We start from the raw sequence: 24,060 nt of genomic DNA, 5'->3' as shown, positions 1-24,060 counted from the left end.
ATTCTGAGGCTCAACCCTCCTCCCTGCCAGTGCCCACCACCTCCAGGCTCCGGACTGTAGGGGACCCCTGCAGTGCCAGAACTGAGACCAGCAGAGGCAGAGACTATGAGGCAAGCAGCCCACCGACCCAGGCCTCCTTAGGAAAAAGCCGGCTACCCAGCAAGCAGCCAAGCAGCAGCAGAAAGAGAAGCAGGAGATAAAGGAGCACAGCGCACCACTGGGAAGCATCCTCAGCAGCTCCTGCAGACCCCAGCCAGCCTGAGGGATTGTGATGGATGGCTGGACTCACAGACACTGACGGACACACAATGACACGGATGCACACAGCTGCACAACACTGAGATGCTTGGAGACAGCCAGTGACAGCATCACACACTAGCACACTGCAATACAGACACCCACACGCACAGAAACAACTGGTAACTCTGAAACAGGCGCCGGCAGTGACACACAGCCGCGCGACCTGCCAACACCAGTGGGGGCCTCCATCCTCCACACACACAGGACAGTGCTGACCTGCTCAGACAGACCTGGAGAAACACACACACCCTCGCCGGGCGCTGCTGCCAGTGGCCTCTGCACACCCTCCCACCCCCACGGGGACACCCTCGCTCCTCCACACACAGCTACAGCAAACGTAGCTCACATATCCTCAGCTCCGGCTCTGGCAGCGCGGCTCCTGGTGAGGAAGACCTCGGCCAGTCTTGGATGGCACCCCGGTGAAGCCAGGAGCTCAGAGAGGAAAGGGTCTGGCCGGGCATGACCCTCTTCAGCCCCTCTACTTGGCTGGGTGATGTCCCCCGGCCCAGGTCCTGGGGCCCCTTGGCAGTACCATGGAGCAACTGACACCCCTCCCACAGCTTGGAGACCCCAGAGCCATGGAGCCATGGGCACTGCCCATCTGGCAGAATTGGACTCCAGGCCAGGGAGGAGAACCTGCCGGCGCAGCCCCAAGAATTGCTGATATTCCGGCAGTTCTGCAGGTTGGAGAACTGAAGCTTGAGGAGAGCCCTGAGCCCAAGGGAGCTGGGAGCCCTGGACCTGTGAGGGTCACTGATCCCGAAGGAACAAAAACCGGGCTGCCCAGTTTGGGGCAGGAAGCAGCAAGTTCCGGACCTGACTGCCTGAGTCTGGAGGAAGAGGTGGTAGAGGTTTCTCCCAAGGTAGGAGGTGGAGGACTGGGGCCAGCAAGGGGTGGGGGGCTCCCCCCACACTGCCCTGCAGCTTTGGTGCCCTATGCAACCCTGCTACCCGCTCTTTTTCTGTCCTGGGCTGTCTCCATGGTTTATTCTCTGTGAGTGTCCTCCCCTCTTTGGGCAGGAATCACAGTTTTTGTCAATTTGTCTGTCCTTCTGGCTCTGCCTCTCTGTCTACATCTGGCTCTGCCCCGTCCCCTCCCTCTGTGAGTCACTCTGACATCTTCTGTTCTCCTTTTCCCAGAGCCCCTGTCCTTGGGGGCTGGAGGATACTGGGGACATGTGGAGATGTATGGTGGAATCTCAGTCCACAGGAAGCAGATTCAGAGGAGGGGTCTCAATGCCAGGCTGAGGCACAGAGACGAGGCTTGGGGTGGGTGTGAACAGGCTCCTGTAAAAGATGGAGGGACCAAGGCCTTGGGGGAGGGAAGGGAGCTCCGGGCTGGAGGAGTTTGGAGGGGTGATGATGGGAGCTTCCACTGGCATTTTCTAGGAGGGAAGGTGGGAAGGGATGGGAAGAGTCAGGGACTGGCAGAGAGGACCCCAGGTTGGGCAGGGGGGTGTCTGTGCGGGTGGGCAGAGAGGACTAAATTTTCCCCTTCCAGGCCTCCCTTTTTCTGCCTAGGGCATGGGGAGAGCCTGCTCACTTCCACATCTCTTTGGAGTGTGGAGAGGGGATGCTTCCCTACGGAGGGTTCTGACTAAGTGGGGTAGGGGCCTGAGGTACTGTTGTCCTGCCCTTTCCCATGCAGGCCACGCTGGACAGGGGCTTTGGGGATGGACCCAATCTGGAGCTGCTGAGGGCCCTGGGGGAATTGCAGCAGCGCTGTGCCATCCTTAAGGAGGAAAACCAGATGCTGGTGAGCTTGGAGACATGACCTGGGTCCGGGTTGGAGCTGGGAGAAAGCAGACTCAAATACTCAGGTCCTTTGCCTTAGCTGGGATTCTTCTCATTCCACGAATAACCCTCCAGCTGATGGCTATGTGAGGTACCACGATTCCCAGCCCCAGAAAGCCAAACCCCTCTCTAGAGTTGTTGAGGGCCCCACTGTGAGCCCAGGAACCCAGCCTAAGTTAGGACTGGGTCTGTCGGGAGTGTCCCCACATGTCCCTATCCTGGCTAACCCCTTGTCAGAGGAAGAGCAGTTTCCCAGAGACAGAAGAAAAGGTGCGGAGACTGAAGCGGAAGAATGCAGAGTTGGCGGTCATTGCCAAGCGCCTGGAGGAGAGGGCCCGGAAGTTGCAAGAGACTAACCTGAGGGTGGTGAGGAATGGGGGCTACTGGATAATTGGGGGCGGGGAGGTGGGGGGGGGAGGAAGGCAAGGCTGGGCCGTGGGGCTGGGGCTTGGGGGTCATGAATGCTTTAGCTCCCAGAAAGCAGGAAACCAGGTGCCAAGTTGCAGGAAGAGCAAATGCTGGTCAGGAAAGGAGGCTGAAATTTTCTGGAATTATAGGAGGGAGGGAGGTCTGGGCTGGGAGTTTCTGAGCAGTCAGGGAGCAGGATTCTGGATGACCATGTGCTAGTGCTGGCTGAAGCCTCCTGCTGAGCTCACCTCTGGGTGCAGAGCCCATGGGGACAGGGATGAAGACCCGCCCGTGGCAGCCCTCCTCCTGTAGCAGCACCCTTGGGAGCTAGACGAGGACGTGGAGTTAACCCTTTCAGCGGGGTCAAGTCAGGCTGCCCATTCCCTGAGGATCCAGACAAGGTGGAAGCAGGAGGCCCTAACTGTAGCTTTTCACCCTAACCCTCCTTTGGAAGGAGCTGAGCAGTGGGAGAAGTGCCCTAGCTCTCAGGTGACCATCCTTACCCCTCCTCTGGTCAGGTGAGTGCCCCAGTGCCCCGTCCTGGGGCCAGTCTGGAGTTGTGCAGGAAGGCTCTGGCCCGCCAGAGAGCCAGGGACCTCAGCGAGACCGCCAGCGCCCTGCTGGCCAAGGACAAGCAGATTGCCGCCTTGCAGCGGGAGTGCAGGGAGCTGCAAGCCAGGCTCACCCTGGTCGGCAAGGTGCGATGAGGCCCTGGTCCCCCCTTTCCAACTCATCCCTAGGCAAGGCTGCCAGCACGGTGTCTGGGATGTGAAGGAGATGTTAATGAGATGCAAATGAACTGGAAGGTGGAGGCTGCTGGGTAGTAGGTTCCCCTGGCAACGGCCCAGGTGGGAGCGGGGAGAGGCAGCCGGCACTGAAGTGGGTGGAGCCATGAGTCCCAGCCCTGGGGATTTCTCTGTGCCTGGCTTCAGACTGCCAGTGGGTATGTGTATGAATCCACACATACCTTACGTTTGTGGGAGGAGCGATGTTCACGAGGCGTTTAGCACAGTGCTGGGCACGCTGTGAGCGCCCAGTAAACGCGTTACCGCGAATGTCGTCCCTCGGCTAGCAGCATGTGCATGCTGTACACGCATGCACAAATGAGCAGGCATGTGTGCATGGGAGGATGTGCACGTCTCCGTGCGAGGTAGCCTCTACAGCGAGGCAGACGCGGGCTCTGCTGGGATAGCGTGGGCTGGACTGGGTTGGACCTGATTCCCCTCCCTGCCCGCCCACCCTAGGAGGGCCCGCAGTGGCTCCACGTGCGGGACTTCGACCGCTTGCTACGCGAGTCCCAGCGGGAGGTACTGCGGCTGCAGAGGCAGATCGCCCTGCGCAACCAGCAGGAGCCACCCCCGCCACACAGGCCCCCGGGGCCCGCTGCCCAGGCCAGGGCAGAGGTGCCCGCCCCCGGGGCCCCGGGAGAGGTGAGCTCTGGCGCCGGGGCAGGGGTGTACGTGTGTGTAGGTGGGAGATAAGGAGTGGGTCTGGGGTCTTCCTGCACCAAGCTCTAAGTCCCGAAGAACGGATGGCGGACTATGCATTCCGAGAGCTGGGGACCGTTTTCCAGCCCGGAGGCGGAGGCGGGGCTCGCCTTCCAGTCCAGTCTGCGGCCACACCACCCTGGTAACCGCCCTCGGGCCGGCTTGGGGTCCTCCGCTCGCTCGGAGGCCTGCACCCCGCTGGGCCCTCCTTGCCGCCCCTGCTGCGGAGTCAGTGGTACGGCCCGCCCGGCTGCAAATCCCTGGTTACCCTGGCAGCCGCCCGGGGCCCAGCCCAGCCGCCGCCTCCGCCGCCGCCGCCTTAGCGCGGGGACACCCCCTTCAGCGCCTGGTCCTCCCGCTATCCCTGGCTGCGTCGTGCCCGCCCCCGGCTTCAGGTATGAGTGACCTGCACTGGGCGCTGGGCTCAGGCAGCCCCTGGGCCAAGGGCTAGAGACCCACTCCTGATCCTCAGAACTTAAAGGTCGGGTTCTTCTCCCCTCTACTGGCCTGACCCTAGGTTCACCTCCTGTGAAGAAAGGTGGGAGACCGTCTACATAGCCACTGAGACCTCAGGGTGGGGGTGCTTCTCCCGCAGGTTTTGCCTCTCTGCCAGGCCCAGGGAGGGAGACCTCCCTCAAAACCTGCCCTCCCTGGCAGCTTGCAGGACAAGGGGAAGGTGCCAAGGACAAGTGGGGAGCAAGAAGGAGGATCTGGCCAGGTTTGCACAGCCCTAAGCCACTGCTCTAGGTTCTGGATGATCCAGAACCCCCAACTTTGGGAGCACCTCATCCCTGGGGGCCCAGGCAGCCTCCTACTTCTCCGCCAGTCACTGAAGGACACACAGGACAGTTATTGAGTGCAGAGCTGGGCTGCTGCTGGAATCTAAAAAGGGAAAGCTTTGGCCTGGATAAGGGACCCATGTCCCTGGGTGTGCTGGGGCCTCTGGGTCTCTAAGCACTAGGACTGAAGGACATAGCAGTGTAAGCTCTGCACTTGCACGTTAATGGAGATGTTGGGGGGGGGGCAGGGCAGGACCCTTTCCCACCCCAGCTCCCTCTTGGTGAACTGGGGAACTGGGTTCTTTTTGCTGACTGAGATGGGGTGGGGACCTCTCATGGATGGACAGGCTGGGCTGGGGCAGGCTGCCCTGTGGCCCTATTCTCAGGTACCAGCCCCTTGCCCCTGGGCATCTCCAGGCCACGCCCCAAGAGGATGTGGAAAACCCACCGGTGGTCCTAGGGGAGCCAGAGAGCCAGCAGAGGGTACAACAGCTGGTAAGTTCCAGGTCAAGGGCTGGAGGAGACCTGAGTGGGCAGACATGCCTTCCCACATGAGAAGTCCTCGGTTCTGACCCTGCAGGAGTCAGAACTCAGCAAGAAGAGGAAGAAATGTGAGAGTCTGGAACTGGAAGCCCGGAAAAAGCAGAGGCGATGTGATGAGCTGGTGAGCTTTCCTGGACCTCCTTTTCCAGGCCAGCCCCTGGGGCTCCCTCTCAGCTCCCACCCCAAGAATACACTTTGCCTCCTATTCTGCAGACTTCCCTTTTCCTGGCTAGTGCCAGTTTCATGTTGGGGAGGAAAGCCTTTCGGGAGCTTGGGGAGAGGAAGAATGTGGGTGCTGGGCCTCCTTTCCAGAGCATTCTGGTTTCCCAGGAACTGCAGCTGAAAGAGGCCCAGAATGAGAATGCCCGCCTTGTGGAGGAGAACTCCCGGCTCAGTGGGAGAGCCACGGAGAAGGAACAGGTAACCCCTCTGTCCAGGAGCCATGGAGGCCTAGGCTGTCTCCTTCAGCACCCGCAAACTGGGCTAGAATATAAAGGGTACTGTTCCTCCCTGTGGGGGAGCTGATGGGAAAGGACTCATACACCCAGCTCCCTGCTACACCCCCTTCTCAGGTGGAGTGGGAGAACACAGAACTGAGGGACCAGCTTCTGGGGGTGACACAAGAGAGGGACTCAGCCCTTCGCAAGAGCCAGGGCCTGCAGAGCAAGCTGGAGAGCCTGGAGCAGGTGCTAAAGGTGAGGGGACTGGAGGCGAGGGGAGGGCATTGGTGTGGGCTGGGTGCATGAGGCATAGAGTAACGCTTTCTGGGGCACTGGGGTCTCAGGCCCGGTCCTGGGGCTGCTGGCCCCTTCCCTCTCTGGCCTTGGTTTCCTTTTCTTTTAAAGGTTTATTTATTTATGCACAGAACTGAGGTACAGGGCAGAGGTGCAGGGGCGGTGAGAGGATTCACCAGAGACAGTGGGGAGCAGAACAGGCCAACTGACGAAGTACACTGCTGAGGGGAGCAGTGGGCCGGCCAGGAGAGGTCTGCCGCGCCATGTGGTCACCTCCGGGGCAGGCGGGGATGGAACTCTTGTGGAAGTGGCTTTAGCTTCTTAGTGCTGCGCTTTAACCTGCTGAGCCACCAGGGAGGGCCTGTTTCCTTTTTAATAAAGTGCATCTGGGACATGTGTGGCTGAGGCTCTTCATTTTAGATCTTCCTTAGGACAGCGTGGGGCTCAGGCCTGGACCGGGACTCTTGTATTTCAGCACATGCGGGAGGTGGCGCAGCGGCGGCAGCAGCTGGAGGTGGAACATGAGCAGGCTCGGCTCAGCCTGCAGGAGAAGCAGGAGGAGGTCCGGAGACTGCAGCAGGTAGGGGCCGCGTCCAGGAGGCAGGATAAAAGAAGGGTGTAGGCTGCTGGACTCGGCTTGGTCTGGTGGACATTTGCAGAGCACCAGGTATACCAGGCTCTGTGCCAGGCACTGGAGGAGAATGGTGGTCGGGGGGCCTCCATTTAGATCCCATCAGTAAATCAGCAAATTCAAGAGTGAGATGCAGCCAGACTCTGACAAGCCCGGGGTGGGGTTTGGGGGTGGGGACAGGAAGAAGTGAACAGGATGATGTGACAGAGTGACTGGGAAGGGGTGAAGGTCGCCTCTGGAGAGGTCAGGATGGTCTATAATACCCGGGGAGCAAGGACCCAACACCCCAGGGGAGGAGAACTTGAGTCACTGCAGTGTGTGGGAAGAGCTGCGGGCCCCAGTGTGGACAGATATAGCAGGATGCACAGAACAGCAGGCCGGTGTCCGCCCAAGCGCCACAGGCCTTTAAGGCTGGCAGAGTTTGGCTATTTTTCTCTCCTAAGCAGGGGAGTAACTTGGCCTGATTGTCATTGGAGAAAAGCCTGTGGCAGCACTGTGGGGGGTCGGTTGGGGTATGGAAGTAGGGCAATAGGGTGAGGGGGTGGGGAGCACTTGCGCTATTGGGTGGGTGGCGCTGACCATCTGGACTAGGGTGATGGCAATGGAGGGGAAACAGGACAGATGTGTTTTAGGGGTAGAATTGATGAGACTCACTGCAGGATTCAAGTTGTGTCCTGGCTCTGTCTCCCATGTGCTGTGGAACCCATGGTGGAAAGTGGGCTATTCACTGCCCAGGAAGTGAGGGCTGAAGGGGCAACAGCTTGGAGAAGTAGGAGGTCCCGAGGTCTGTTTTGCTAGTGTGGGGTGTGTGCTAACCCAGGAGATGTCCCTAGCACATTGGCTATGAGTCTGGAGTCTCTGGAGTCTTGGGGCCTGGTGTTGAGAGGTGTATTTTAAAGTTATCAGTGTGGTCAGCTATGTGACTAGATGGGGAACCCCCTCCCACTTTGGGAGGCAGTATACAGTATAAAGTGGGTCCAGTGTGTGTCCCGTGGCACCCTGACATTCAGAAGGCACAGAAGACAGGCAGCAGGCCAGAAAGGCTGAGAAAGAATGTCTGGAAAGGTGGGCGGGGAGCCCAGGAGGGTGGCCTAAGGTGTCAAGGTGGGAGCCACCTTCTTTGCAGCACCCCCCTCTTCCTGGCTCCTCTCCCTCCCCCACCTTTGGCCCTTCCTACCCTCCTTCCTTTCCAGCTCCCTCTACCCCTCCCTGCTGCTCCTCTTCCCCTTTAGCACGTTGCCTCCTCCCACCTGTAGGCCCAGGCAGAAGCCAAGAGGGAACATGAAGGGGCTGTGCAGCTGCTGGAGGTAGGGTCCCTGCAGGTGGTCCCGGCTCCCCTGTAGGGAAACCTCAGAGAAAGCTGGGTTGGGTGGTGAGGGCGGGGTGTGGGGTTCAGGAGGAGTCCTTTGGTGCCCCAGGCCTGGACAGTCCCCTCCATCCATGGCCCATTTCTCAGGACAGGGCCCAGGGGCGCAGGGTCCAGAGGCAGCAGTCCCCCAGGGCCACCCACCCCGAGGCTACCTTCCCCGTAATACCCGTCCATTTAGGGCCTGCTGGGGAGCCCACTGGTGGGTCCACCTGGGTCTCTCTCCTGCCCTCTCCAAGTGTGACCCACAGGGCTAAGCTGTCTAACTCCTCTGCTTTCCTTTCCTGCCGCAGTCCACCCTGGATTCCATGCAGGTACAGCTTCCTCCCTCACTTCCTCGGGTGTCCCTTCCCCTCCAGGCTACAGAGGTCCAGGTGGTTCTCACACAGAGGGGGTCCAACAGAGGGGGTGTGGCCGGTGCAGAGCTCTGTGGGCCGGGAGTCCTGTGGGACGGATGGGCGTGCCCACGCCGCAGACCTGCGGCTGTGCCTGGCGGATGCCTGGCCGTCCTCCTCTAAACCAAGCCACTTGGACCTCAGGGAAATTCGTCAGCACTCACTCACAGTGCTCTTGGAGTTGGCCTGGGGCAAGCCCCACACAGTGCAGACTCTCCTGAAAGGTTCTTGGGTATTGGCCTGTTCCTGTCACAAAGATGTCCTGAGTTTCTGTGTGGGCTCTCTCTGGGGTCTTCTCCGGAGGCCTGTCTGTGGGCGGGGGACAAGCAGTGCAGCTGAGAAGACTCCTGAGGTGACCCTGGTATGGGGGTGGGAGCCATTCCTTTTGGCCTAGAAAGCAACCAGAAGTAGGAAGAGCCACTGTCTGGGCTTGCTGAAGGTGTGCTGTGTGAGGCAGGGCCTGGCCCTTCTCCAGAGGAGGGCTGGGAGCCTCTACAGCTGCAGAACTTCAGCTTCAGCTCAGATCCTGTGCAGGACAAACGGGCAGCCAGGCCCGGCGCTGGTGTCCAGGCCTGTGGGCTGGGCGCGTGGGAGTGAAGCCCAGTGTGGCGCTGTGTGTAGATGGCACAGGCTAGGCTGTCAGCTTTGCTGGGCCCGGTGGCTCACGGGGGTCTTGTTCTAGGTGCGGGTTCGAGAACTTGAAGAGCAATGCCGCAGCCAAACGGAGCGTTTCAGCCTCCTGGCGCAGGAGCTCCAGGCCTTTCGCCTGCATCCGGGGCCCTTGGATCTGCTCACCGCTGCCCTGGGCTGTAGTAATCTTGGGGATCGCCCACCACCCCCCTGTTGCTGCTCTACTCCCCAGCCCTGCCGGGGATCTGGCCCCAAAGGTAAGATGGACCCTAGTGATGTTAGCCTGAAATCCTAAAGGCTGGGACTTTGGTACAGAGCAGAGAGTTCAGGGTCAGAGAAGCCTAGCAACTCACCTGAAGTCACACAGTAAATGAGAGCCAGGCCTGGCTAGAAGCAGTCTCCTGTGGGAACAAAGTAAACTCATGGGAGTGGTCGTTCTGGAGTCTGGCCTAGGCCGCCTCTGGCTGTTGCTGCTCCTCCAACAGAACTCTGTGGTCGCGGCTGGGAGTTGGGGACTGGGAGTCCATAGCAGGCCATGTGGGTCTTTGACGAGCTGGGAATGGGCATTGGTCAGATCTGGCATTGCCAGCCCCACTCACATAGCAGTCCTGTGACTTGGGCACGCTGTGTAGTCTCTGGCATGGCTTCCTAAGCTATAAGAGGAGTAACTCAACACACCTCATCATGTTGCTCTCCTGGTGCTGTCAAACAATGTATGTGAATCACTTCTACCTTGATTTAGTAGGTCTCCCTCCCAATAGTTCCCTTTTTGCAAGGAAAACCAGCTATGGAGGGCCTGACCCCCTACCCCAAAAGGACCCTTGGTCCCTGGCCCCTTTTCAGGCCACAGATTCCACACTCCCATATTATCTTCTCTCTAGACTTTGACCTCCCGCCCGGCTCCCCGGGTCGCTGTACCCCAAAATCTTCCGAGTCTGCCCCAGCCACCCTTGCCGGGGTTCCTCGAAGGACAGCCAAGAAAGCAGAGTCTCTGTCCAACTCCTCCCGCTCAGAGTCTATCCACAACAGCCCCAAGTCATGCCCCACGCCTGAGGTCAGTGATGGGGAGGGGCCAGGGCTTCTGGCTGTCTTGGGCGAGGGGCGTCTCCCAGGAGTTGGGTGGATTCTTTGTTGTGGGCCTTCTCCAGGACCTTCCTGATGAAGGCCCCATCTTGGGGCCTCCCAGCCCCACCCCTCTGGGGCCCAGAGAGGCCCTGGAGTCCTGGGCTGGATGGAAGGAGACACTTTGGCGCCAGTATCCACATAATGAGGCCGTGAGAGCATCTGTGGCAGCAGCATATGGTCGCGTGAGAAAGAGCACAGGTAGCGGGATTCAAATCCACCTCTTAGGCAGCCTCTCACTCTTTCTGGGCTTGTTTCCTTGTTTGGATTTTGGAGCTGATGAAAGCTGCCTTATAAGGCTGTTGTGAAGATTATGTGATAAAACACAAGGAAAGCGCTTTGCTTACTCTGGGGCAGACAGTAGATGGTCAACTACAGCAGCTATCATGGCTACCAAGTTTCTGGGTGTCAACTCTGCATCGCCTCACCCATTTAACATCCCAAGAGCCCGCCCCAGACTTGTGCTGCCCCCTTGTGGGACGGGGCATAGCCTCTCCTGGCTCCTTGCCTCCAGCTCGCCCCAAGTGATGCCCTTTGATGCATTTTTACCTTGAGGAGACAGACCAACCCTGGCCGCCCATTCCACTAGTGAATTGGGCCGTTTCTGATGGGAAAGTGGTCTTATTTGCTGGCTGGTACATTAGAATCCAGAGCTGGGGGAGGGACCCAGGTTATCCCACTTCCCCTACCCAGGGCATCTGGGCTCTGCCAGGACCTGCTGGCTTAGGTGCCAATTTAGAAAACACCCGGGCCTCATCTGGCATGGGATCACTTTACTGGCTTGGAGTGATAGGTCCTCCTTCGGCAGAGCCCGGAAACCTTCCACTTTGCCATCGGTCCTGGGTCCTGGAGAGAAACTGGCCCTTTTGTTTGCCCCCAGGTGGATACAGCCAGTGAGGTGGAGGAACTGGAGGCAGACAGTGTCTCCCTGCTTCCCGCTGCTCTGGAGAGCAGCCAGGGAGGAGCCAGGATTCAGGTCTTCCTAGCACGCTATAGGTGAGCCTCTTACCCGGGCTGCCCCTGCCAGTATTTGGGGCGTATGGGTGGAGACGGTGGGCGGGGCACATAGAGGTGACCACCTAACCCAGTTGGTCCAGGGTGGGCTCAGTGAGAGCTCCACTTGGCTGTAAGTGGAGAACTGGTCCCCATAAGGGCTAATGCAGACCGGACGGGGAGGTGGGATATAAGTCTCTGTCCTCCTCCTCTGCGCTTCTCCAACAGCTACAACCCTTTTGAGGGCCCCAATGAGAATCCAGAGGCAGAGCTTCCGCTCACTGCCGGAGAGTACATCTACATCTATGGCAACATGGACGAGGATGGCTTTTTTGAAGGTAGGAAGGTAGCAGGCTTGTTCTCCTGCTTTTACGATCCTCTTCACAAACTCTACCCGCCTTTCCCTCTCCACAGCATGGAGATCTCAGCCCGTCCAGACTTTTCAGTCTCAGCTTCAAGGCCTGCAGAGACTTGGCAGCCCGTGGGAAAAGGGGTCTGGGAGAAGGGGCAGCTGATCTCCAGCGGGTCTGCCCCAAGCAGGCAGGGCAGGACCTCCCCTGTCCAGATGATGGGCAGAGTGTCACAGTGTCCGGTGCCTGATCTCACTTGAGCGCTGGCAGATAGGGCATGGTGCTGCTTACGCTAGTGCCATCGAGGTCAGACCTGTTGCCTAGAGCTGGGGCTGGACTCCAGGCTCCGGGGAAAGGCTGTGAGTAGAGGTTAGCAGCTGTGGGGGTTAGGGAAGGGCATTGGCTTCGGGGCTGCAGGATGATGCCTCATTCCTGAGACTGGGCAGCAGGGTGGGGCCTGCAGAAGAAATGGTGCTGGGAGCCTCTTCAGGCTGGCCCTGGTTGAGGACCAGGCTGTGTCCGTCAGTAGCGGGGAATCTGGCACTGTGTGGAGACTGGCATGAGGTGTGGACAGGGCAGGCTAGATCCAGGGTCTGTACCACCCAAAGGTCTGGGCCTGTGAGGCCAGGCCCTATATCTGTTATTTGAGTAGTTAATGGTAATTATGGAAAACAGCTTTAAATAGCTGCCAGAAAAACAAGGTGGTTGTTGCTGTTTTTTAATAAAAAAGACAAAACCAAGCCCCATACCTTTTCTTTGGGGTAGGGGGGAGGGGGGCAGCAAAATTATGAATATCAACTAACATCAGTTTACTAGAATTTGAACTGTACAATATGGGACAGATTTAAATGTATACAGACAATTGAGTGGCGGGCGCTTTATTCCTCACCAGACTTTAGCTAAAAGATTAGCTCACTCTACGGTTCTCCGGTGGTGGGGAGCTTCGGGACCAGGTGCCTGACTGCAGCCCAGGCCCCGGGCCGGCCATGTAGAATGTGGGTCCGTTTAGAGTGAGGTCTCCCGCCTTCGATGCCACACTCCTCAGTGATAGTGCTTATGTCCATTTCCTAGGATGCCTTGACAGATGATCACCAACTGGGTGGCTTAAAACAATAGAAACACATCCTCTCACAGTGCAGGATGGCCAGAAGTCTAACACCAAGATCTTGGTCGCACCCTCTCCTAGAGGGTTAGGGTCGCTCCACCCCTGGTCTCTTTCAGCTTCTGGGAGTTCCAGCTGTGCCCTGGCGAGTGGCCACATCACTGGGATTTCTGCACCTCTTCCTCCTCTTTCAGTGCCCGTCCTGTGCTGTCTTATAAGGATGCTTGTCAGTGGATTTTAGGACCTACCCAGATAATCTGGGATGATCTCATCTCAAGCTCCTTAATTATTTCTGCAAAGACACTTTTTCCAAATAAGGTCACACACCCAGGATCCAGGGTTTAGGATGTGGACGCATTTGGTGTGTGTGGGGGTGGGGTGGAGGGGTTACCGTTCAAGCCACTGAAGTGCTTTTATCATCAAATTGATCAAAAGTCCTGTAGTTCCTTCAAGTTTCCTTCCTTTCTAATCTTTTTTCCTAGCACAGACAGAGAGAGGTGCTGGGGAGCTTCCTGCCGCTCAGCTGCCTGCACACACCTTCTGCCCTGTCCACGCCCGCCTTTCCCCTGCTAGGCTCAGCGCTGGTCAGCTCTCCCACTTCCTGGGAATCTTTCCTCTTCCCAGATTCGCTGTGACATGACATGCTGTGTGCCCAACACCTGTTTGACAGCACTGTCTTGTCAGATGGGTAGAGCAACTGGCACCATTGAACTTTGCTCAAAGCCTGGACTAGCTACCAGTACAGTTCTAGACCGGGGCCTGCCTACTCCCTTTCAGAACCCACACGGGACTTTTTCTCTGGCGCTCATGTCTTTGTCTGTAAGGATTCCTTCCTGAGTTCTCCTCAGATGTTTGTGTCTCTCTCCCTTTAAGGGTGTCCATTTCCCCCAAAGGGAAAGGGAGGTGCCCTGGGGAAAGGGAGGTACCCTGTGCCCACTCCTCAAGCTTGGGTGAAATCCACAATGGGGGCCTTTCAGGCAGTAGGATCTGTTTTCTTATCTGGACCCCCCCCCCGAATTTTACTTTTTTTAAAGATTTATTTTTATTTTATTTATGCATACAAGAACTGGGGTGTCAGCCAGAGGTGTTGGAGGTGGGCGAGAGGATTCATCAGAGATAGATTGGGGAGCAGAACAGGTGGATCTACCGAAACACACTGCTGAGGGGAGCAGGGGGCCAGAGAGGGGAGGCCTGCTGTGCCATGCGGGTCAGCTCACTTGCCGGGGGTCGAACTCAGGCTGCAGTGACTGCAGCTAGCTTGATAGTGCTGAGACTTTAACTTGCACCACCAGAGAGGTCTCTTCCCAGAATTTTAATGTGAAAGTTTTACAACAGCAAAATTAGAGAATTGTCCAGTGAACACATATATTTGCCACCTAGACTCAACAATTGTTAATACTGTGTCATAGTCATTTATCCAGATGTAGGTGAAAAAAGAAAAGCAATGTCAGAGCTGTAGACATCTTGACTTTTGGCCAAACACACTTCCACACGCATCTGCTTAGACTGCCCAGCGTCCAGCCTCCCTCCACAGTTAGCATTCCTTCGACCTTGTGAGAAATGTAGACCCTCAGTTGCACCCCCAAAGTGAATTAGTCTGGGTTTCAACATATACACATGAAAATTTAAGAAGCGCTGTCCTACCGGAAGAGACGGCCCCCTCAACCAGATTTTCGCCACTCCTGTCTTTCTAAAGCACTGACAGTTAAATGTTGACTTGAATCAATGCGTAAGATCGTCCGCTAACCATTGCTAAAATGCTTTTATCGGACCTGTTTTTCTCTGCCCCTCTCTGTCTTTCCCTTCCCTGCTCTCCCTCTGCCAGGGGAGCTCATGGATGGCCGAAGGGGCCTGGTCCCTTCCAATTTTGTAGAGCGCGTGTCTGACGACGACCTCCTGACCTCCCTCCCTCCGGAGCTGGCCGATTTATCCCACAGCTCAGGCCCCGAACTCAGTTTCCTGAGTGGAGGTGGGGGTGGCAGTAGTGGCGGGGCCCCGAGCAGCGGGGGCCGCAGCCAGCCCAGGCCGGAGGATGAGGCTGCAGGGGACGAGCTCAGCCTGAGCCCTGCACCCGCGGGCCTGTGCGAGCCCCTTGCGGTGCCTTACCCCCGCCGACTGGCAGTCCTCAAGCAGCTGGCCCACAGCGTGGTGCTGGCCTGGGAACCGCCTCCTGAGCGAGCAGATTTACAAGGTTACCATGTCTGCGTGAATGGGGAACTGCATCAGGCTCTGGGGCCCGGGGCGCCCCCCAAGGCTGTGCTGGAGAACCTGGACCTGCGGGCTGGGCACCTCCATGTTTCTGTGCAGGCCCTGACCAGCCGGGGCAGCTCTGACCCTCTGCGCTGTTGCCTGGCAGTGGGTGCCCGGGCTGGACTGCTCCCTAGCCAGCTGCGGGTCCACCGGCTGACAGCCACATCTGCTGAGATCACCTGGGTGCCCGGCAACAGCAACTTGACCCATGCCATCTACCTCAACGGGGAAGAGTGCCCCCCTGCCCGCCCCAGCACTTACTGGGCCACGTTCTGCCACCTGCGGCCTGGTACACTCTATCAGGCCCGAGTGGAGGCTCAGCTCCCACCTCGAGGATCCTGGGAACCAGGCTGGGAGAGGCCAGAGCAGCGGGCTGCCACCCTGCAGTTCACCACACTCCCAGCAGGTATGCAGGTTTGGGCATTGACTGCAACACCAGGAGGCTGTTGGGATTTGCGCTTTCAGGGAGACGGTAACTTGGACTGCTGTCTTTGGTGGGGCGTGCTCTGCTCTACTGGGTCTCTGTCTCCCTCCTCCCAGGCCCGCCTGACGCCCCCCTGGATGTGCAGATTGAGCCGGGGCCTTCCCCTGGCATCTTGATCATCAGCTGGCTCCCAGTAACCATCGATGCGGCTGGCACCTCCAATGGTGTCCGGGTCACAGGCTATGCCATCTATGCCGATGGGCAGAAGGTATGGCCTGGAACTCTGGCTCCCTGTGCCCAGGGAGAGGCTGTAGGTCCCTCCTTGCCTTGCTTAGAGGCCTGGTTTCCCCAAGCTGGCACAGGGATGCCCAGGCCCTGGCATCTGCACTGTGTAGCAGGTTGGGTAGGAGCAGGGGCTTTGTAGTAGGTGCCTGGGATTCAAAACCACTGCAGCTCCTCAGTGATGTGCCAGGAGGCTGGAACAAGACAGACATACGAAGGGCCTGGCAGTGCTTGGCATGAGTGAGGCATTGTGGGCACTGTGTGCCACCCTCTAGCCATCTCAGCCTCCCTCTCCCATCCTGCCTCCCCCACTCTGCAGATCATGGAGGTGGCGTCACCCACGGCAGGCAGCGTGCTGGTGGAGGTGTCCCAGCTGCAGCTGCTGCAGGTGTGCAGCGAGGTGGCTGTGCGCACCATGTCGCCCCATGGCGAGTCGGCGGATTCTATTCCGGCTCCGGTTGCCCCGGCCCTGGCTACAGCCTGCCTGCCAGCCAGGGTCTCCTGTCCATCACCACGACCAGGTCTGGAGGCCCGAGCACCCCTTCTTCCAGACTCCTCAGCGTCTGGAGACCCCAGCTCTTTCCTCGGGTGCCCTGTCTCCCAAGGAACTCCAGGGCCCCCAGGGGGCCCCCCAGCAAGCCTTCCCAGAGAGAGCTCGACAGGATCCCAAGAGGAGCCTCCAGCGCCCTGCTCCCAGGTACCCTGGCTGGGGAGGGGGGAGGCGCAGATGCCGGGAGAAGGGCCTTTGCTCACTGCCTGCCATTCCAGGGGGAGGGCCGGCCAGCCGTGCTGGGCGTCTCAGAGGACAGAGGGGCCAGTGAGTCCATGCTGGGCGACAGGGTTCCAGGCCCTGCCACCGCCTCACTGGCCAAGGAGGAGGCCGAGTGGACAGAAGGCGAGGCCCCGAGGGTGCTCTGCGCTGAGGCCTGCCATGGAGGAGAGACGGGGTCTGGGCCGAGGCCAGAGGTACAGGACTGGGGACATAATGTGCCACCTCAAAGGATCTGAGCCTGCCTCCTGCCAGTCCAAGTCTGGGTGCCCTTTTGCTGTTCTTTGCTCTGCTCGGGCTGTTTGTCCCTTTATCTTTTCAGATTCCACTTTGTCTCCCAGCCTTCTTCTCCCTTACCTCCTGCCCACCCCCCGCCACCCCATTTTGTGCATACCCTTTGGGGCATGATCCTCTCCCCCTCTGCCGAGGGGCCTCTTTTATTCTGCCTGCGGCTGACCCTGCGACAGGCCTCGCCCTCTCCTGTCCTTCCTCTTGCAGAGGGAGGACACAGCAGAGCTCGGGGGCCGTCTGTCAGACTCCCTTGTGGATCATGGTCGCAACTCAGATCTGTCAGACATCCAGGAGGAAGAGGAGGAAGAGGAGGAGAAGGAGGGGGAGGAGGAGCTGGACTCTAGGACTTGCTCTTTCCAGAAGCAGGTTGCTGGCAACAGCATCAGGGAGGATGGGGCCAAGGTACCGGGGTGCGGAGGGGCTGGCGGGCCCCAGACCTCGGGTTCCAGGGGCCTCCACCCATGTGTCAGCAGCTGCTCCGGCCGCCACCGAGTGCCAGCAACGTTCTAGGTGTGGCCTGGGCCCTGTCCTAAGCAGCAGATAGGAAGTGGTTCAGGCTGGCCTGAGGGAGGAAGAGGAGCTCTCCTTGCACTGCCTTCCACCCCGGCCCCCAGAGGCAGCGCGCAGCCTGTAGGGGCTTCCGGGAGGGGGCAGGGAGATCTCTGCCACTACAGCATGGCCTGTCTCCCCCATGCTCCCCGGGGCCCAAACGTGTGTGCAGCCTGTTCCCTAATTCTTCCTCTAGCTCTAGCCTGGACATGCCGTGTGGCTTTGGGTTGGCCCTTTCTCTCTGGTCTTCCTCTTGGAGGAAGTTGAGGGAGGGCTTGCAACCCCTGCCTGCATTTGAGGGCAAAGACCACAGCTCTCTCCTCTTCCCATGGACCTCTCTTTCCTGCTGCTCCCCACCCAGCCCCAGACTGACTCCTCCTGTGAGACTGACAGCGACGAGGAGATCTTGGAGCAGATCCTGGAGCTGCCCCTCCAGCAGTTCTGCAGCAAGAAGCTCTTTAGCATCCCCGAGGAGGAGGAGGACGAGGAAGCGGATGAGGAGCCAGGGGCAGGCTGTTCTTCCAGAGACCCTGGCCAGCCTGAGTCTGCGTCGCTGGGGCTGGGCTGTGACAGCAGTCGGCCTCCAGGACCTGGCCCGTGCCCCTTGTCTCCTGAGCCCTGCGGGCTGGGGGACTGCCTGGAGGACGCGCCCGGACTAGTTGGTGGAAGCAGCCGGTGGCGAGGAAGTGGCTCCCCTGAGAAGCCCCCAAACCGCAGGCGGTCCCCAGACCCCCGTGAACACTGCAGCCGGCTTCTCAGCAATGGAGGGCCCCAAGCCTCTGGACGACCGGGCCCCACATGGGAGAGGGGTGGCTCTCCTGTGGGCGAGGGCGCCAGGGGTGGACCAGAGGCTAGTGGGAGAGGGCGTCCACCCCCTTCCCGGAGATGCCCCCGTGGCGGCCGCGCCCCAGAACCTGGTCTGGCCAGCTGCCTTTCCCCCAAGTGTTTGGAAATCAGCATTGAATATGATTCTGAGGACGAGCAGGAGGCAGGCGGCGGGGGCATCAGCGTCAGCGGCTCCTGCTATCCCGGAGATGGGGAGGCCTGGGGCACAGCCCCCCTAGGAAGGCCCAGGGGGCCTGTGAAGGCCAGTTCAGGCCCTGACCCCTACCCATGCCTCCCGGCCTGGGACAAAGGGGAGCCAGAACAGAGAGCCCGAAGTGCGATGGGCAGAGCCAAGGAGCCAGCCTCCCGGGTCCGTGCCCACCCCACCCTGGGCAGCCCCTGCCTGCTCTGCCTCGCCTGGTGGCTCTGCTTCCTGCCCGCCAGCCCCTCCCATTCCACGCTGCTGCCGCCTCCATCAGTAGAGGCGGGGCTGGGCCTCACCTGTGTCCTCCCACCCGCATTCCACTGCTTTGCTGCTTCTGCCAGTCGGAACTGGGGTGCACAATATTCTGTTATTGTAGTGGCCAGTTGCCTTCCAGGCGGGTGGCCCTCCCCTCCGCTAGCCAGTCACACCTGCAGGACATGAATGCTGTGCAGCCTCTCCTGCACCTGACACCTGCACACCTGCCCGAGAAGAGCCCTGCTCTCACATGCTCCTCGCTCCTCGGCCAGCTCTGAGCTCTAGCCTTGCCCCCACCCCGCCCCCCACTGCACTCACCTGCTAGGGGTCTGGAGTTGGGGCCTCCCTCCTTCCCCCCATGTCCCCTGGGGGGGGGTCTGACACCTCCAGCAGAGGTTGGGTCAGGGCTCCAGGAGAAGAATGTTGTGTCCCTGCTCTGCTGTGCTGCTTACGCTAACAACGGGGGCAGAGTTGGGGGAGCGCTGGGGTCGTGTCCCTGCCTAGGCACCTGCCAGAGGAGTGGTGTGTCACCGCTGCCCTCTGTCTGTTGCCCTCTCTTTGCAGGCAACAGAGGCTGGGGAGCCCAGAGGGCAGGAGAGCTCTGGGCGGAGGGGCTCTCTGAGGAAAGGGGGCCGAGCACCCAAACCCAGCACCACTCAGCTTGGTGAGCGCCTGTGGAGGCTGGGCTAGGCCGAGGGCACCTTTCTAGCCCCTTGGCCAGAGCTGATTGCCACTGCTTTTTCCTTAACTCTGCAGTTCCTCTGAGGAGCCCTCCAGAAGTGCTGGCTTCCCAGGACCTGCCTGTCAGGCTCTTTGTGGCCCTGTTTGACTATGACCCTGCATCCATGTCACCCAACCCTGATGCCGGGGAGGAGGAGCTCCCCTTCCGGGAAGGCCAGATCCTGAAGGTGGCTGCCTGGCCCTCTGGGCCTCCCTCACCCCTGCTTTCCACTACTGGAGGTGTCAGTCAGGCCTGGGTGAGGCCAGAGGGCCTGGGGCTGGATCCTGACTCGGCTGTGTAACCTTGAGTAGATGCACTAGTTCCTCTGGGCCTCCGTTCCCTCATTGGTAAAATGGGGACATGGTGGTGTGAGGGTTAAATGATTCCATGGGCAGAGGCTCGCACCTCCCTGCACAGTGGGCAAGGTTTAACAGCTGTGCTGCTGGCCTCACCACTTCCAGTGCTCAATGAAGACTTTTCACTGTTGCTCTGAGATTCAGGTGGCCTGGTCGGGGTGGGCTGAGGCAGGGGAGCTGACACTATGGAAAGGGCTCTCCCTCGCATCCTCTGATTCTGACTCTCCTTCTTGGTGCACTCCTGCTCTTTCCTCTTCTATTTCCTGTGCCGTCCACATGCCTGAGCCCGGTGCCCGGTGCCCAGCTGAACTGGCCCTCTGAGACTGATCTTTGCCTCCAGGTGTTTGGGGACAAGGATGCTGATGGCTTCTACCGGGGAGAAGGTGGGGGCCGGATAGGCTACATTCCCTGCAACATGGTCACCGAGGTGGCCGTGGACAGTCCTGCGAGAAAGCAGCAGCTGACCCAGCTCGGCTATTTGTCTCCAGATGTTTTCGCTGAGGGCTCAGGTATGAACAGCTGCCATTCCTCACCCGCCTCTGGCTCTGCAGCTCCCACTCGGCCTGCTCCTGACTGATGTGTGGCCTGGGCACTTCACTTACCACTTCCGCAGCACAGTTGCTGGGCCTCACCGATGAAGGCCGGTGTGGCTCAGCTTCTGTACTGAGTGGTCAGAGCGGTCTCTGCTGCCGAGGGAATGGGCCTTGTGTTCTGGGTCCTGCAGGTCAGGGATGGGGGAGGAATGCTCTTTAGAGAGGTGAGTGCCAGAATCCTGGTGCCACCCTGAGACTCCAGAGTTACTGGCCTATCCCTCCCCCTGCCTCAGTTTCTCTCTTGCATCTGTTTGCCTTCCTGGATCAGGGACTAGTTCCTCCGTGTATTCCACAGCCCGAACATCTGGGCCTCCCCCCAAGCCCCGCCGCTCCAAGAAAGGTGGGTGTGATCCCATGCTCCCTCGGGGGCCTGTGGGGATGGGTGGGGTGGCGATGGCACTCTGGGGAGATGCAGGGGTTTGAACAGGTGAAGTGAGTCAGAGCAGACCTTCACCCACATCATCTCCACCATGGGAAATTTGTTCTTTGGGCTGGCAAGTGGTCGGCCAGAACTTCTGTTCCCAACTGTAAATTCTGGAAACAAGTCCTGCGGCCTTAACTCACTAACAAAACCAGAAGACCTGGGTTGATAGGCTCTTGCACCCTCTGCTCCTATGTCCCTGTGTGAGGGCGAGCAACCTGCCTGCCCTGCGCAGCCTGCCCGGGGTACAGAGGGAAAAGGACTAGCTCACACACTCCTTCTCTCCGCAGCCGAGGCGGAAGGCAGCCAGCACTGTGCAGGTGAGGGCTGACCTGGGCAGGAGGCCGGCCAGGGCAGCCTCTCTGGCCTTCCCCCAAAGCTGCATCCAGTGGGGAGGTGGTTAAGAGCCCAGCAGTCTCCCAGGGTGGGGCGGGGTGTCCAGAGAGAGTCCTGAGTCTTCTTCCCCTCATCCCTACAGGCACACCTCAGCCGGTTTCTGCTGCAAGCTTGAAATCTCCCCGTTCCATGGTGGCTGCCTTTGACTACAACCCCCGGGAGAGCTCCCCCAACATGGACGTGGAGGTGAGGGCCCTCAGGGAAGAGCCCAGTGACGGGGGTGGAGGAGGGCCGGCCTGGGCCTGACGTCTGCGTCTCGGTCTCTCCATAGGCCGAGCTGCCCTTCCGCGCAGGCGATGTCATCACTGTGTTCGGGGGCATGGATGATGATGGTTTCTACTATGTGAGGACACTTGGGTGGGGAGTGTACCGGGCCTTTCAGGGAGAGGAGGGGGTGAGCAGAAGCCTGGAGGATGGGCCAGTCACGGCCACAACTCTGATGTCAGCCTGGGCAGTTCTCTCAGAGGCTTCAGGAGCCAGGTCAGGATGAAACTTTTTTCTTGGGTTCAGTCTCACCAGCTTTTCCTCCCCAGGGGGAACTGAATGGACAGAGGGGCCTGGTTCCATCCAACTTCCTGGAGGGCCCTGGGCCTGAGACAAGTGGCTCAGACAGGGAGCCTGGGAGACCACAGACCGAGCGTCAGGTCAGTGAGGGGCTGGGCCCCCGGCTGGGCAGTCGCTGGGGCCAGCAAGTGTGGGGGCGGGAGCAGCCAACGATGTTCCATGTTCCCGGTGGCACTGTGCCCAGGGCAGAGTCCCAGTTACCGCTGGAGGGAGCCAGGCAGGGCCAGCTCCTGCCAGCGGTTGTCCCTCTCTGCGGGTCTCCCCATCTCCTGGACGCCTTTTAAAGACAGTGGCCCAGCAAGGCCCAGCTCTGTGGGCTCTCCTTGGGGGTGGAGTAAAATTAAGCTCCAGCCTCACTGGGTAGGGAGAGGGCGAAGAGGCCAGAAAAGCTGGAAGACCGTGGGCTTTCGTCTGCGGTAGTTCCGAAGGCAAAGCAGGGCCAGCCCCTGTGAACCGTGTGACCTGGTGACCGGTGAGAGCATGCGGGTCTGTCCATAACCCTCTCCTCTCTTTGTTCCCTGTTCTTCAGAGAACGAGGAGGAGAAGAGTCCAGTGCTAGATGGAGATAGATATATGTAGAGAGAGCAACATGTAAGTGGGGACTGGCTCCTCCGTCACGTGACCCCTCCTCACATGACCACGGGCAGCACACCTCTGTTGCTAATACCTGAGCTCACCTGGTTTTTCCACTTTCTTTCAGAGAATGGGGGAGGGAAACTTGTTAGATTCCGGGCTAAGGTCACCTCCCCCCTTGCCTTCGGCCAGTGCCAGCCGCCGCAAGGACACAGGTCACGTCCTGTTAGCTGGCGCCTCGTATTCTTCAGCACATGCGGCTTATAGAACATATTTGACACCCATCTCATGGTGCATCAGTGTATTATGATTCTATGTGATGATGGTATGATGACTACTATTGGTGACAGAAAGAGGACACTGTGTGCCGCCTGTACTGACAGCCTCCCTACCCTTGACCTTGGCATCATGACGCCTTAGGGGCTCAGATGCTTGATGTTACCTCCGATGCTCAGTCTTCTTTGCTGGGCTGGGGGGTGGACGATAAAGTGGGGAATGAAACAGCTGAGGTCCTTAGATAAGCCCCAGCCATTTGTTTCAGGGACTCCGAGACACCCCCTCCATGTATTTTCCCAGCAGTCCCTCCTGAGATTTTATAGCAGTCTTTGGAGAGGGGGGATGGCCTGGGGCTCCCCAGCTGGCTGTCTGCCTTTAGGTCTTCAGCGCATCAGGGTGGCGCTATAGGTGGGGCACCCGCTATAGGTGGGGCACCCCTGCCTCTGGTCCGGGCTTGGTATCTGTGTCTGGCCAGGAGACCATCAAGCGCTGGGGGTCACAGGGGTTTGTGGAAGGCAGGGGTGGGGGGAAGGAACTTACAGGCTGGCAAAAACTGGCTAGGTTCTGGCACACAGGAGGTGACAGTGGCATGGGGGAGGTTTCCTGGCGGTGATCCTGCCTATTCAGCCTCCTGTCCTTAGGCCACTGGCAGCGCTGACTGGGTGGGCCTGTGGCAGGAGTGGCTCAGGGTGCCAAGTGTGTCTAAGTGAAGATCCAGGAAGGGAGAAAATACCAAAGGAGGGCAGGCAGCCTCCAAAAGCTAGTGATTGGGCCTGAGTGGTGCCTGACTGTCAGGCTCCTGGCCCCCAGCTCCCTGCAGCTCTCTCAGGGGTCCTTCAGGGAAGAGCCCTGATCTCCTCCCCAGGCGTTGAAGCTGGCTCCATCCCTGAGGGCCCTGGCAGCGCATCCACTGGGCTAGACAGGCTCTGAGGGGAGTAGGGCCTTGCTCTCCCTATGCTGGGTGCCTGTGACATGGGGGGGGCTGGGGGCGCCATCGAAGTTCGTTCTGTCAGCCTGGCATCTGCAGAGGCCTGGAGCAGGAGAGGGGTTGCCCGGGTGAAAAGAAGCAGAACTGTGAGTCCTAGCTCAGCGTTCTCTCAGCATCTTCATCCCCGGTGGCCTCTGTGCTGTGTGTGCAGGGTGGTGGGACTCTGCTTTTCCACAGGGGTTGTGTGATGTGGGGAGACTAAAGGCCCCTGGGGTTGCAGAGTAAAGGAATCCGGTGGGACAGGGAGTGAGGCCCTGAGCCTGCCTTCTTCTCTCATGTTCCAGGACTGGGCTGGCACAACACAAGCGCCCCTGGAGCCTCCAGGCTGGCCCTGTGCCTCTGGCCCTGGCAGCTTCCCCAGGGTTGACCTGGGGGGACCACAGGGCACAAGAGAGAAGGTGCGGGGTCTCCTCTCCAAGGGGAAGCTGCTCCTCAGAAAGCTGAGCTCTGGGAAGAAGGAGTGACGCGCTGGCTCATCTCGCAGGCAGAAGTGGTCCCTGAGGCCTGTCCCTCTGCTCCTGGCGAGAAGGCCCTGGACTCTCTGAGTTAACACTGTGGCACTGGGATGGGGCTCAGAGACTCAGTGGGGTCAGCTTTAGACGAGGCCATAAGATGAATCCTCTGGACAGGCACCTTCCTCCCCAGGAGAACAAGCGGAAGCCTAGAGAAGGGCAGCCCCTCCGCCATG

The 24,060-nt window shown here is 59.4% G+C and overlaps 1 protein-coding gene across 3 annotated transcripts; it reads left to right on the top strand.

Annotated features, from left to right (window-relative positions):
- Nucleotides 1-5,935: 5,935 nt before the first annotated feature.
- On the top strand, nucleotides 5,936-23,743 carry BZRAP1 (benzodiazepine receptor (peripheral) associated protein 1). Of its 3 annotated transcripts, XM_012726534.1 has the most exons (24): nucleotides 5,936-6,006; nucleotides 6,521-6,625; nucleotides 7,933-7,983; nucleotides 8,336-8,356; nucleotides 9,120-9,324; nucleotides 9,949-10,121; nucleotides 11,070-11,185; nucleotides 11,411-11,520; nucleotides 14,460-15,290; nucleotides 15,425-15,576; nucleotides 15,910-16,287; nucleotides 16,359-16,556; nucleotides 16,858-17,016; nucleotides 17,561-18,394; nucleotides 19,049-19,148; nucleotides 19,241-19,392; nucleotides 19,902-20,070; nucleotides 20,423-20,494; nucleotides 20,866-20,895; nucleotides 21,054-21,157; nucleotides 21,243-21,314; nucleotides 21,505-21,615; nucleotides 22,065-22,126; nucleotides 23,657-23,743. In XM_012726534.1, the coding sequence occupies exons 2-23, from the start codon at nucleotides 6,524-6,526 to the stop codon at nucleotides 22,092-22,094; spliced, it is 4,170 nt and encodes a 1,389-aa protein (XP_012581988.1). In that variant the 5' UTR covers nucleotides 5,936-6,006; nucleotides 6,521-6,523; the 3' UTR covers nucleotides 22,095-22,126; nucleotides 23,657-23,743. The 3 variants fall into 3 exon arrangements, with proteins under 3 accessions (XP_012581988.1, XP_012581986.1, XP_012581987.1); XM_012726532.1 differs by lacking the exon at nucleotides 8,336-8,356 and having other exon boundaries at nucleotides 16,858-17,052; XM_012726533.1 differs by lacking the exon at nucleotides 20,866-20,895 and having other exon boundaries at nucleotides 16,858-17,052.
- The last annotated feature ends 317 nt before the right edge of the window (nucleotides 23,744-24,060 follow it).

Source organism: Condylura cristata, unplaced genomic scaffold (assembly GCF_000260355.1).
Source record: "Condylura cristata isolate star-nosed mole 26May11 unplaced genomic scaffold, ConCri1.0 scaffold00017, whole genome shotgun sequence".
In the NCBI taxonomy this organism is placed as follows: Eukaryota; Metazoa; Chordata; class Mammalia; order Eulipotyphla; family Talpidae; genus Condylura; species Condylura cristata.
Note: the sequence above shows the minus strand (reverse complement) of the source record. Positions and strands in the feature narration are given on the sequence as shown.